We start from the raw sequence: 13,361 nt of genomic DNA, 5'->3' as shown, positions 1-13,361 counted from the left end.
CTCTCTCTCTCTATCTCTCTCTCTCTCTCAATCTCTCCCTCTCTCTCTCTTTCTGTTTCTGTGTGTGTGTGTGTGTGTGTGTGTGTGTGTGTGTGTATTTTGTTTTTTTCTATTTTAACTAGTGATGTTCGTGCATGGTATGGTGTAAGTTTTGATAATCCAATTAATACTAGCAAAAGGACCCCACGGAAATGGAACATTTATCACTGATTCAAAACCTTGTGCCGATTTTCCATTTATTTTACTGGATCCTTTTGCCACCTTCCATAATGTTTTCTATAATGTCTGTTGTGAATATTATAAAGGCTATGATTTTGAAGAGTTAGATGTGCTCTTCACAGCTTCATGCACAGCTGTTAATGTCATACTTGCCTTTCTCACTCCGCCTCAGAGTATAGGCATGGGTGGTTGGCAGGTGCTCTGGTTTGGTTTGCTTCTTCTTTCCTTATTAAAACCTATTGTCCTTCTCTCTCCTCCTCCTTTTTTGTGTTTGTTACTCTCTTGTAAAACCTCTGATATTCAGCAGTCATATGACCTTCCTTATTGTGTTTCGAGTTTTTTTAAACCCTTACTAAAACTAAAGAGTATAGGCCACGAACAAACACTTTCCACCTTCCTCTATCCTGGGCTAGTCTCTTGATGTTATTCCATGTCTTCCCACTTTTCTGTACATCAATTTCTGTGAGTGAGTGTATTATTTATGCCAAAATTAATGCTGTTTGGTGTCCTTAGGAAAATCTAATCTTTGACCTTTAATTACAGTGCAGCCTCTCTATAACGACATCGTCGGTACCAGAAAAAAATGTCGTTATAGAGAGAATGGTCGTTATAGAGAGGCAACTGAAAATTACTAATGATATATAAGAAAAAAATTGAGACCTGGGCACCATGTCGCTATACAGTGGATGTCGTTATATCGAAGGTCATCCTAGAGAGGCTGCACTGGATATTTTAAAAAATTTCCCTTTAACCTTTGACCTCCTTGACGTCTACCTTGCCGTTCTCTTCCCAGCAACACGTACCTATGGGCGGACGGTTCTTTAGGTTTAGACTTCGAGTTGGATTTGAACCCTGCTGACATCAGTCTCCCGTGCACGGTGTGGGAGAGACAGTCTGAGGTGGTCAACGCGATAGAGTGTTACAGTGATGACAGGTTCATGTGTGTTCAAAACCTGGTGCCACAGAAGTACCTCAACGGGAATTTGTCAGGTGAGTGGGAATAGTTTTTCTGTGATTCATTTACATTTATTGTTTAAAGTTTTAATCGTCTTTTCTTTCCCTCTGGATTTTTTGTTGTTGTCTCTCTGTCTTGCTTCTTCTCTTATCTATAATATGACCGTTATTGTGTCGATGTGCTTCTATTTACTCAAACTCAAACACAAACTCGAATAAAATGTGAATTAGTGGACTGGTTTTCAGAAGACAAAGAAAGTGGGAGGAGCCCTTAAGTTTCAACTTCGCAGCTCCAGCAACATCATTTACATATTATATTCATTTATATTTTTACATTTTATTGATCTCTGTGGGGGAAATTTGGGTTACATCATCAACAATAGCAACAACGGTATCCCAACAGCAACGACAAAAATAAAAGCAACAACTATAACACAACAACAACTAAAATAATAACAAGAAAAACAACAACAACAGCAACACAACAGTAATGCGACAACAACAACAAAAACAGCGACGACAACAATAACACACAGCAACAACAACAACGCAACAGCAACAAAAACAACAAAAACAACACCCCAACAACAACAGCAACAGCAACAACAACAGCAACAACAAAAGCAAACATAATTATAAAAGTATCATCCATCATCATCTCGCTGTAATCTTCCTCTCATAATCTGAACTCTTGTCTATCCAAACTTCCACAGATGCCATCTTCCCCCTGGAGCCTAGATCCGCCTGTCTGTCCATCTCAGCTGCCTCGCTGTCCCTCAACGACGTCGGCCTAGAGGTCTCGGATGACCGGATGTCCTGGACCTTGTGCATTCAGCTGTGTCGGGGAGATGGCCGGACGTACGCCGCGCTAATGGACGACAAGTGTCGTTGCCATGACAACGTCTACCCCAGCGGACTAGGTTTGTTGTTTAGCGTTTGGTTTTTAGAGATTGACAATTCAGGAGGTTGTCGTCACTACAATAGAAATGACAAAATTTTATGGACTTCTCAGTAGCCTACCTACTTTTTGGAGAAATTTGACATCAAGAGAAGCTATACGGGCTGACAGATGAACTGAGCAGGACGGCCCAGTTTATGACAGATACCAGACTCCAAGTGTGATGCGATCGAGAAGAAGAAGAAGAAGAAGAAGAAGAAGAAGACGTCAAAGATTTGGAGTTTCACAAGACTGCTCCTTAAGACTTTCAAAATTCTATTTGCTGAGTACAGATTTTTTTTACAAATTTGACTTGAAAGACTCCACCATGTTTGATGCTATCTTTTAGGAAATGATGTATCCTGACAGAATAAAAGCCATAGACTTGCATTACAATAATATCCTAGACTGTGCACTGTCATGGCTGACGGCAGCTTTTCACTGTCTATAAAAAAAACTTAGGCTCAAAGCATGCGCACCATGTAAGCCTTAATGAATGACAAAACACCTGTCTTGCTATAGTTGGATATACGTGCACACCACTTTCCACCCTTGACCTTCATTTGACTCCAAATTGATTCAATTGGTATGCTCAATGGTACACGGAAGTTATGTCACAGTACATGATGTAGGATATTATAGTACAAGTCTATGATAAGCGCAAAGAGTGGTCAATTGCAAAAGGAAAGAAAATGTGAGGCAGCGTGGTGGAATCGGGCTCTCGGCAATTTTTGGGCATGTAGAGTTATTGGTATCATCTTAAAGCTTGTTCACCTGTCTTTTTTGCGAATGAGTGAGATTGGGGTCACCTGTTTTCAAAGGTAAAATTAGTGAGAAAATGGCCGCCATAGATTAGTTATTTCTTTAGCTTAAGAGTCCTTGGTAACTGAAAATTAACTTTTTTGGTGCCTTTTATTGACGTTTTTCAGAAAAATCCACACCGAAATGGGTTCTTTAAAGGGCATGAAAGATGTTGAGCCAAAAAACGAAAATTTTATAAAAATTCACAATCCTGTCGCAAAATGCAAGTTTCTTCACTTTGATTATTTTGACGAGAGCCTGATTCCACTATATATGCTGCCTCACAAATGTGATCTCGTCAAATTAAATACACATTGATGTTTCAGAACGCTATTTATTAGAATTTCATAGAAAGTGCGAACCGTCTTGGGGTGTATTATTATATTTTTAAAAATGTATTATGCTATAGTGTTTTTGTGAGGTCTAATCTGCAAGCTCAACTGATTTATTTCCCCTGTTTTTTCCCTTGACCTTGCAGCCAAAGCTGATGTTATAATGAGCACATGCGGGTCTCCTTGTCCCGGCAATGGTTTTCAGTACTGCGGGAGTGCTGCGGACAGTCTAGTGATGGTTGTGAATGCAGGTGATCAATATATAGCCTATATATACATGCGCGATCTGCCTTGTATATAGTTTGGTAGTTGTTGTACTAAAAGGTGTTGCATTGTTGTTGTTGATGTTGTCGTCATCATCATCATCATCATCATCATCATCATCATCATCATCATCATCATCATCATCATCATCATTGTTTACAGCTCAAAGATAAAAAAAGGGCACAAAATTGGTGGAGACTAGAATTTTAAAATTTATAATGCTGTTATTATCATCATCATCATTATCATCATCATCATTATCATCATGTACTATAAAAGATTTCAAAGAATGCATCTTCAAAGATGAATCTGCTAAAAGTAAATTACATCAAAGCAGTCTTTGTAGACATCTTAGACTAATTATTGCACTTAAAGACTGCCAGACGCATCTTGTCTGAAAAAGAAAAAGATTATTAACCTGTTTTAAGGAAGGATTCTAAAAAGCGATGCGATAGTTTCATCAGCAAGATCAGAAAGATGGACTATCGTATATGGAACCAAAAAAATTTTAGAAGTTGAACACGCCTTTCAGTATTGTAAAGAGAGTCAGTAGTAGATGGGATTTTCGCAATAAATTATCATCCACCTCCACATAACTAAGACACGTGGTTGACAAGTCTCGTAAATCACAAATAAGTGACAATAGTTCAAAAACTCTGCATTGCTGATTCGAGCCAGTCATCCACACCATAGCCCTCAACTGTACCTACTATGTACTAAGCATCCGTTTTACCTCCCTGCTCAAAGTCAAAGCAGGGATTTTGTGGGTGATTAGTGGGTGCTTTAATGTGGTTTGCTCCTTCTTTCCTATCCAACATCTATCATCCTGATCTGTCCTCCTTTTTTGTGTCTGTTACTCTCTTGGAATACTTCTAATCTTATTGTGCTGCAAGCACCGTAAAACTCTGACTTAAACTAAAAAGCAAGGATTTTGTCAAGTGCTGTTCTCTATATTTTATTGTTGTCTTATCAAGGAAAACAGATATTTAGATATATAACTGTAACTGATGTTGTGTTTATTTTATCTAAGCTCATGTAATATCATTCTATCATCCCAAGCAGGTACAGAGAAAGTGTCTTAAATGGTTATCTTAACAACAAGATCAATTTATCGATAAAACTGCTTTTCTTTTGTCTCCTGAGCTGAAGAAAAATTTAATAATAATAATATTCATTTATAATAGGCCTATCAGGTCATGCAAATGAAAATATCCACAATTAATAATCATGTAAACAAGAGCAGGGATATAAACACATGTAAAAATAACGTAGACACATAGTATAGCTACAATTCTTCATTTCAGCATCTGAATGGTTTTTTTTTCTTTTCTACTATTCTAGGAGCGTATAGTGAAAATGCCTTCAGCTGTGAAGAGCTCTTCAATCATGGAGTTCGTGTCAGTGGCCAGACATATCTGATAGAGGACGAGACTTCACAATCTGGAGCTGTCTACACAACCTGCTATGGAACTGGTGAGTGGGGGGGGGGGGAGGGGGGGGAGGGGTGGGGGAAGGAGGTGGAGGGGTATATGGGGAAAGGAGGGTTAGGGGTATGTTGGGGAAGGAGGGGAGGGGGAAGGGAAAGGAGAGGTTAGAAGAGGGAAAGCAGGAGGAGAGGGTGGAGTAAGGTGAGGGAGGGGGCTGGGGATAAAGGAGGGGGGGTGAGGGTGGAGGTAAGGAGGGGGTTTGGGGGGGGGGAGAGAGAGGGGGGTTGGGGTAGGAAAGGAGGGGGAGGTGGAGGCCTATATGATGGAAAGGAGGCGGCGTTGGAGGTGGAAAGGAGGGGGTGAGGTATGTGGAAAAAGAGGGAGATGAGAGGGGTGGGGGTAAAGGCGTTGTAATGTATGCGTGTTTGTCTATTTAATCCATGATATGGAGTTTATGTACTGGCTTTTGTGTTTGGTATAATGGCTAAACTCTTGCCTTTGTTACACGCAGAAGGCCTTACTTCGATTCCCCAGTGGGACAGACCATGTATTACTAACTTTACAACAACAGGAATTATCACCACGAACTGCAACAGCAACAACAACAACTACATCAAGAATAAATTCATCATCATCAAAAACATCAACAACAACTTCAACAACACCAACAAAAACAGCAACAAACAAACATCTGATTTGAAAAGACGACGAGATATTTGCTATTGATTTAGTTGGGGTCGCCTAATGATAGCGGTAATAATCAAATTAGCATGTTTGTTTCTTCAATCAACGTTTTTCTGTAAAATCGACTGAAGGATGTGTTTTTAACACTTTGTGGTCACTCTGCGCAATAATGCGCTGGTGAAAATTATCCATTTTGGTCCACCTGACGCAGTTCTGAGACTGGCCCGAGAAGTCCGTTACAGTGGCTTTCCAGGCTGAGAGACCAGATGGGGTATTTTGTACTGCTGGCTGTGTGACTGCAAAGTGTTTAATATGACATGCAAGGTGTTCAACCCATAGACAACCAACAAATTCAAAAGAGAGAAAAAGATAGACGAAAATGAACAACAGGGGGAAAAATGCCAGTTTCTTCAATTTCAATATTTTGACGAGACCCTGATTTCACCATGATGCATAACATACGTGAGTCATAGAGTTGAAATCAGCCACTCGTCTTTACTTAACTGTACTTTTATCTGCCACTTATACCCTTTTGGGTGTCGCGGGAAGAAAGAGACGTCTCTCTGTCACCAGCCGGAGAGCTTGGGTCAGGGGGATGCCGTGAGTTGTTAATATGTCCCTGACTCCATCTATCCAGGTCTTTCTTGGTCGCCCTCTAGCCTTGTTGCCATCAAAGTTTTTTATGTAGGCACGTTGTGCTGGGTGGTGTGTTGGTAATCGCATGAGGTGTCCAAATCAATTGATTCTTTAGTGTTGGAAGTGATGCATGACATCTCGGATTACTGTGTTTCTAATTTTGTCTCGCCTGGTCTTGTTTACTGCTTTTCTAAGGCATGGCATTTCTCATGTAATTCTTTGCTCTAATGTCTGCCACTCGTCCAAATTATGAAATCGATAAAAAACCAGCATTTTCTTGCTTGTTTAGCTATTTTTATCGAATTTTTGTTTTTAGGTCCATCACTTTTTAGTCTCATTTAAAAACACTTTTCTATGTGGATTTTACTGACATTTGTTGCTTAAAGGCATAACGAATGTAATGTTGCAGTTTCCAAGCACTTTCAAGCTTTGAAAGGCACCTAACTTTGGCGGCCATTTTCTCAATAAATTTACCTCTGAAATCAGACATCCCCCACCTCCTTCGATTGAAAATATCTCAGCTTCTATCAAATGAGTAGGCCTATTTTTTTTTCATTGAAAGTAAGACAAACGAACACGCTTTAAGATCATACCAATAACTTCATAATATATCCAAAAAATTGACGAGCGCCTGATTCCACTGCATCATGACACGACATATTCCTTCGTTTTCAGACACAACTCCCAATCCCATCAGCCCTGAATGGATCCGCTGGGGTAACAGCAGCCTGAACTACCGCTTCCTGGAACAGCCCAGGTCTGGATTCAACAAAGGTGACCTGCTGTCGGGGTGTTGGTCGGAGTTTGCCGGTGCTTTCCCTTTGTCCATCGTGGATCCCGGGGAACGTGACTTTATCACATCGGTGCTTGCAGGTGGGGGTTCTTCTTTTGTTTGTTGGTTTGTTTGTTTCTTTGTTTGTTTGGTTGGTTGTTTGGTTGGTTGGTTGGTAGGTTGGTTGGTTGGTTGGTGGTTTGGTTGTTTGATTGATTGATTGATTGATTGATAGATTGATTGATCAACTGCTGTTGAAACTTTACGTTGGGTGAATATGAGATGTGAAGACATTGCTTGAGAGATCAATTATAACTGTGCCAATTGCCCTATAATGATAATAGTGATGATGATAATGATGATGATGATGATGATGATGATGATGATGATGATGATGATGATGATGATGATGATGATGACAGTGATTGTTTGTTTGGGTGGTTGGTTGGTTGTTGGTTGGTTGTTTGATTGCCGTTGAAAGTGTGTGTTGGGCAAAAATGAGATGAGATGTTGCTAAATCGAGAGATTATAATAACTGTGCCAACAACATGATAATGATAATAAAAATGATTACCATAATGATGATGTGATGATGATGATGGTAGTAGTAGTCATACTTACACTTATAATGGCATAAGTAACAATAACAATATTGATAATAATCGTAATCATAGTCATTAATATGTTTCTTCTTCTCCTTCTTCTTTTTCTCATTATTATTATTTGTTTCATTAGGCCTATTATTATTTTCATTATTATTATTATTATTTTTATAATTATTATTGTCATTATCAGTTCTATTTTTGTTATTATTATTATCATCATTATTATTATGATGATTGTTATTATTATTACTATTATTATTATTGTATTATTATTATTATTATTATTATTATTATTATAGTTGTTGTTGTTGTTATTTTTGTTGTTACTATCATCATCATCTCGCACAATTTGCCGGGATCATTTAGAAATAAACTGCTTCTCCCCCCCCCCCCCCCCCCCCGGGGGGCAGTACCACTGACTGAAGTGTCTTTAGGCCATTCCCAAAAGGGGGACATTTCTCGTTCAAGCATAGTAGAATAGTAAATGGGCTGACTCATGTCATGCTTTTAACTGTGCCTGATCTACAACAGGGAACTGCTGCTTTTTCTTTCCTGATCTTTTCTATTGTCATTTTCCTCTACTTCTTTTGTATGTTTGTCACTCTCTTGTGACCTGCTTTTTTGGGGTACCTTGATAGTCGAAGCAGACCTTGTGTGTTGAAGCTAGAGAGGTGAGCAGTCTAAGTCTGATTCCCTGTAAAGACTTCTCTGTTGACACCCACCCCTTGGCGCTCATATGACCTAATGCAGTTGCGAGCACATTAAAACCCTCTACTATAAAAAAAATAAATAAACTGCTTCTGTTGCTCCGACAGCCGATGCCACTCTGCGGCAGAATGAACTGTGGGCTATCGGGGCCGTAGACGTCGGGCAGATGGGGAAAAAGAGCTGGATGCACCCAGATCTGAGGTGAGAGAAATAGGTTGTGCACTACGCTGTGCGATAATAGATAATATATATAGCATTTATAGTATAGCACAAATTTCCGCACCCCCCGTGGCGATGCCACGGACTGTATTGTCTTTAGGCCATTCCCAAAGGGGGGGGGGGACATTTCTCGTTCAAGCACAGTAGAATTGTAAAAGGGCTGATTCATCCTGTCACGCTCATAACTGTGCTTGATCTGCAACAGGGAACTGCTGCTTTTTCTTTCCTTATGTTTACTATTGTCATTTTCCTCTACTTCTTTTGTATGTTTGTCACTCTCTTGTGACCCGCTATGTCTGGGGTGCCTTGATTATCAATGCAGACCTTGTGCTGTTGAAGCTAGAGAGGTGAGCATAGTAAGTCTGATTCCCTGTAAAGACTTCTCTGTTGACACCCACCCCTTGGCGCTCATGTGACCTTATGCAGTTGCGAGCGCCGTAAAACCCTCTACTAAAAAACAAAACAAAAACAAACAAATTTCCGCTCAAAAGCAAGCTCTATGCACTTCGCAATCTCTATATCATTACCATCTTGGGACTCTCTTTAGCTAAATTGACCTTCTGCAAAGATGAAAAGAGCTATACATTATTACCAAAGCAGACCTGATAGCATTCTAAAACAATCTCAACTTCCTGGAATGCATACAGTGCATGCTTCCATTTTTATAGGCTGTTAAAAATGCTGGCATACTGATAAGATCTTTTGCTGTCTATGGCTGGATACCCATTTCCGCACCTGCATGAAGTGAGAAAAAAATTGTGAAAAGTGCCTTTCCCAAGGACGCAACGTCAGGCCGGAAGCTTGAGCCCCTGGACCCACAACCTATTGATTATGGGTCCCGTTGCCTCACCACTAGACTACTAACGCCAATGGTGCTTATCAATTTTTGGGTATAAAGAGTTATTGATATCATCTTAAAGCTTGTTCATTTGTATTGCTTTTGATGAAAAGAATACTCAATCTGTCGAGTTATTTGCATTTATTAAAGACGGTGGGGTTGGTGTGGTAGTAGAAGTAAAAGTAGCGAGAAAATGGTCGTCAATGTTTGGTTGGCCTGTGAAGCTTGAAAGTCCTTGAAAACTGCATATTTGTAGGCCTATCTTTTTATGTACCAGGGATCACCTTTTTTTCCTGTAAAATCCATGCAGAAAATGTGTTTTTAAATGAACATAAAGTTTGTTGAGAAAAGTAAATAAACAAATGAATAAATAACTAAAGAAAGAAAGAAAGAAAGAAATACCTAAATAAAAAAGATAAGGACGGGGGAACGGGTGAATAAAGGCAATTTCTCCGATTTCATTATTTTGCCAAACCCCTGAATCCACCGTGAAGTGACACATTTATTTATTCATTAATATATTTGTGTCATAACGGGGTGTTATCAGGCGCTCGTCAATGTTGGTGCGTGTGGAGTTATTGGTATCATCATAATGATTGTTCATATGTCTTTCTTTTGATGATAAAAACTACCCATCTACCTTGTAGAGAAGTCAAGATATTCGAGTTTGAAGGAGATGGGGTCGGCAGCTTTCAGAGGTAGAATAAGGGAGAAAATGGCCGCCAAAATTTGTTTACTTCCATAGCTTAAATTGAGAGTCCATTGAAAGTGAAATTTTACATTTTTTTGTGCTTTTGATCCCTGATTTTCAGTAAAATCTTCACAGAATGTGTTTTTGAAAGGACGATAAAGGGGTTTAGCCAAAAATCAAAAGTTTGATAAAAATTGCCAAACTGGTGGGAATAGCCAGTTTCTTCAATTTCACTATTTTGACGAGCGCCTGATTTCACCACGCTGCCTCACATTTATTTTATTTTTTTGGGGGGTTGGGATCTTTTGCAGGATATGGGAGAGAAAACTCTACCCCGTGTTCCCGGTCTGTCTATCAATCCCGAGCCTGGATGTCAACGAGACTGGCGTGCCTTTTGAGGTGGCGTTCACAAGATGTCAATACGACAACGTGAGTCTCATTTGCAAGACAACCACAAGTGAGTGCTGTTGGTGGGCGATAGAAATAACGTATTATGTTCATCAGTTGTGATTCATTGTACGTGTTTGTGTTAAAAAGTACATTTTTTTCGTCTGGAAAAAAGATCATATTTCGTGTATTAACAAGTACTTTTAATGTTAGGAAAAAAGAGAACATGTTTAGTGTGTTAACAAGTACTTTTAATGTGAGGAAAAAAGATCATATTTCGTGTATTAACAAGTACTTTTAATGTGAGGAAAAAAGATCATATTTCGTGTATTAACAAGTACTTTTAATGTGAGGAAAAAAGATCATATTTCGTGTATTAACAGGTACTTTTAATGTGAGGAAAAAAGATCATATTTCGTGTATTAACAAGTACTTTTAATGTGAGGAAAAAAGATCATATTTCGTGTATTAACAAGTACTTTTAATGTGAGGAAAAAAAGATCATATTTCGTGTATTAACAGGTACTTTTAATGTGAGGAAAAAAGATCATATTTCGTGTATTAACAAGTACTTTTAATGTGAGGAAAAAAAGATCATATTTCGTGTATTAACAAGTACTTTTAATGTTAGGAAAAAAGAGAACATGTTTAGTGTGTTAACAAGTACTTTTAATGTTAGGAAAAAAGATCATATTTCGTGTATTAACAAGTACTTTTAATGTTAGGAAAAAAGAGAACATGTTTAGTGTGTTAACAAGTACTTTTAATGTGAGGAAAAAAGATCATATTTCGTGTATTAACAAGTACTTTTAATGTGAGGAAAAAAAGATCATATTTCGTGTATTAACAGGTACTTTTAATGTGAGGAAAAAAGATCATATTTCGTGTATTAACAAGTACTTTTAATGTGAGGAAAAAAAGATCATATTTCGTGTATTAACAAGTACTTTTAATGTGAGGAAAAAAAAAACCTGTTTCATGTGTTTACATGTATTATTGTGATAGAAAGTAAAAACTCTACCCCCCCCCCCCCCCCCCCAAAAAAAAAACCCACCCCCCAAAAAAACCCCAAAGAAAAACAAAACTAAACAGCATAAAAACACCACTTTCTGTTTCGATTTCCCAGATTTCCAAGGCTGCCTGGACCCGCCCACACAAGACATCTCCCTGTCCTTCCTGAATGACCCAGATATGTCCGTGCTGCTCTGCAAAGAGCTCTGCAGTGGTAACGGGTCCACGTATGCCGCCATTTCCCGGGGTGATTGTTTCTGCACTGACCAGATGCCAGTCCAAGCCACGATCCACGACCCGAATAACTGCAAAACATCATGCTACGGCTTCAAAAGCCAATACTGTGGTGGATATGGGGCTGCCTTGTGGTATAGCTTAGGTAGGTTTTAACTCAATCATCATCATCATCATCAAGTGCCAGATCTGCGACAGACATCGCCGATCTTGGTCCTCCATTCATTTCTTTACTCAGATGCTCTTAAAAAGCTACGTTTCCCTGATCTTTACCCGTTACCAATTTGTTTAGGTTCCCAAAGTAGGTTGCTCTGGGCCTACTCCTGCCTCGATTGCCTTCATTTTTGCTAGTGAGAGCTAGATGTTCAAGACCTTTATATCTATTCAGGTGTCCCAAAAACGGCATTTGTCGTTTCCTGATTTTTATACTTTTTAAAAAATTTACTTACTTTTTTCTACAGAAAAGTACTCTCCTCATGAGTACGCAGCTACCTGCCAACTTTTGTATGACTCTGGGATCTACATTGCTTCCGACTACCGCTTGCTTAATGGCATAGAGTTCTGTGGTGAGTATTTTTTTCACACCCTCCTCAACACAGTTTAGGTTATAATCTAAGAGGCGGGCTTTTTTATCCCTGAAAGCCAGGGTTAATCCCCAAGTAGGATTTGAACTCCCGTTTTCTGTATGTCAGGGCAAAAGTCGTACCCATGGCACAACAGAAGCTGATGTTGTTGTTGTTGTTAGCGATCCAGTAGCATCTGAGCGTTAACTCTTCTGCATGATGCCATTCGGTAATAGCTGCATGTCTGTTCTAATTGTTGTCTTGAGGAGTAGAAGCAGTTAGATGTGTGGGGTAGCTTGGGAAGAAAACATTCCCTCAGATCGGTTAGTTTTCTACAGAAGAACAGATGATGTTCCACTGTCTCTGATGGGTAGTCACATAGTGGGCAGGCAGCAGACTGCTTTATTCCAATTTGGTTGAGATGTTGATTGAGTGGTAGATGTTGAGTTTTCTAAGTTGGAAGATTATGGATTGATCTCCCCTCCTCAAGCTGATATGTAGTGAAAACCCGCGTCTGTGGTTAAATGTGGGAACCAAACCCCAGTCTTCTGTGTGCGATGGCTAAGCATCTACCTAACCACCATATACTAACGGTCATGTCATTACTCTGCTTCACAATTTTGAATTGAGTGAACGTCCAAAAATATGAGAGGTGAATCATTTTGAAAGGAAACGTTTCTTCATCTTTTTTCTCTTTGATCAAAAACTAAGTTTCCTTTCAACACTGTTTTAAAACAAATTAGTGAGAAGTCTTTATTAAAGTGTGGATCCCACAAACTAGTTGAAGGATGGAATGGAATAACGGTTATGATTTTGTTACAATACGGGGTATGAAGCAAACAAATTTATGTTATGATAAAGCTTAAAATCTTTCAATAGTAGATGGACCAACTGATTCGTTACAGCTAAGAAAATTGTTCAATAACGTATAATGAGTATGAAGAATTTCTTGTATTGTTTGACACATTATCATTAATTGATTTTGGATTTTATTTTTTCATTTAACAAACATCCCCACACTTCCTTCTTTCTCTGTGTCTCTCTGTCTCTCTCTTTGTCTCTCTCTCTCTCTCTCTCTC

The 13,361-nt window shown here is 39.0% G+C and overlaps 1 protein-coding gene across 1 annotated transcript in view; it reads left to right on the top strand.

Annotated features, from left to right (window-relative positions):
* Nucleotides 1-939: 939 nt before the first annotated feature.
* The window catches only part of LOC101846618, a gene marked incomplete in the record, with an annotated part of 16,110 nt that continues 3,688 nt past the window's right edge, over nt 940-13,361 (top strand). Inside the window, 9 exon segments of the mRNA XM_013090057.2 lie at nt 940-1,209; nt 1,887-2,093; nt 3,390-3,494; nt 4,849-4,980; nt 6,930-7,127; nt 8,447-8,540; nt 10,399-10,544; nt 11,601-11,864; nt 12,181-12,285. Coding sequence (XP_012945511.2) covers nt 1,158-1,209; nt 1,887-2,093; nt 3,390-3,494; nt 4,849-4,980; nt 6,930-7,127; nt 8,447-8,540; nt 10,399-10,544; nt 11,601-11,864; nt 12,181-12,285 — 1,303 coding nt within the window.

The sequence above is a fragment of the Aplysia californica genome, unplaced genomic scaffold, assembly GCF_000002075.1.
Source record: "Aplysia californica isolate F4 #8 unplaced genomic scaffold, AplCal3.0 scaffold01128, whole genome shotgun sequence".
In the NCBI taxonomy this organism is placed as follows: Eukaryota; Metazoa; Mollusca; class Gastropoda; order Aplysiida; family Aplysiidae; genus Aplysia; species Aplysia californica.
The sequence above is the reverse complement of the archived record's forward strand: the minus strand, read 5'-3'. Positions and strand labels throughout refer to the sequence as shown.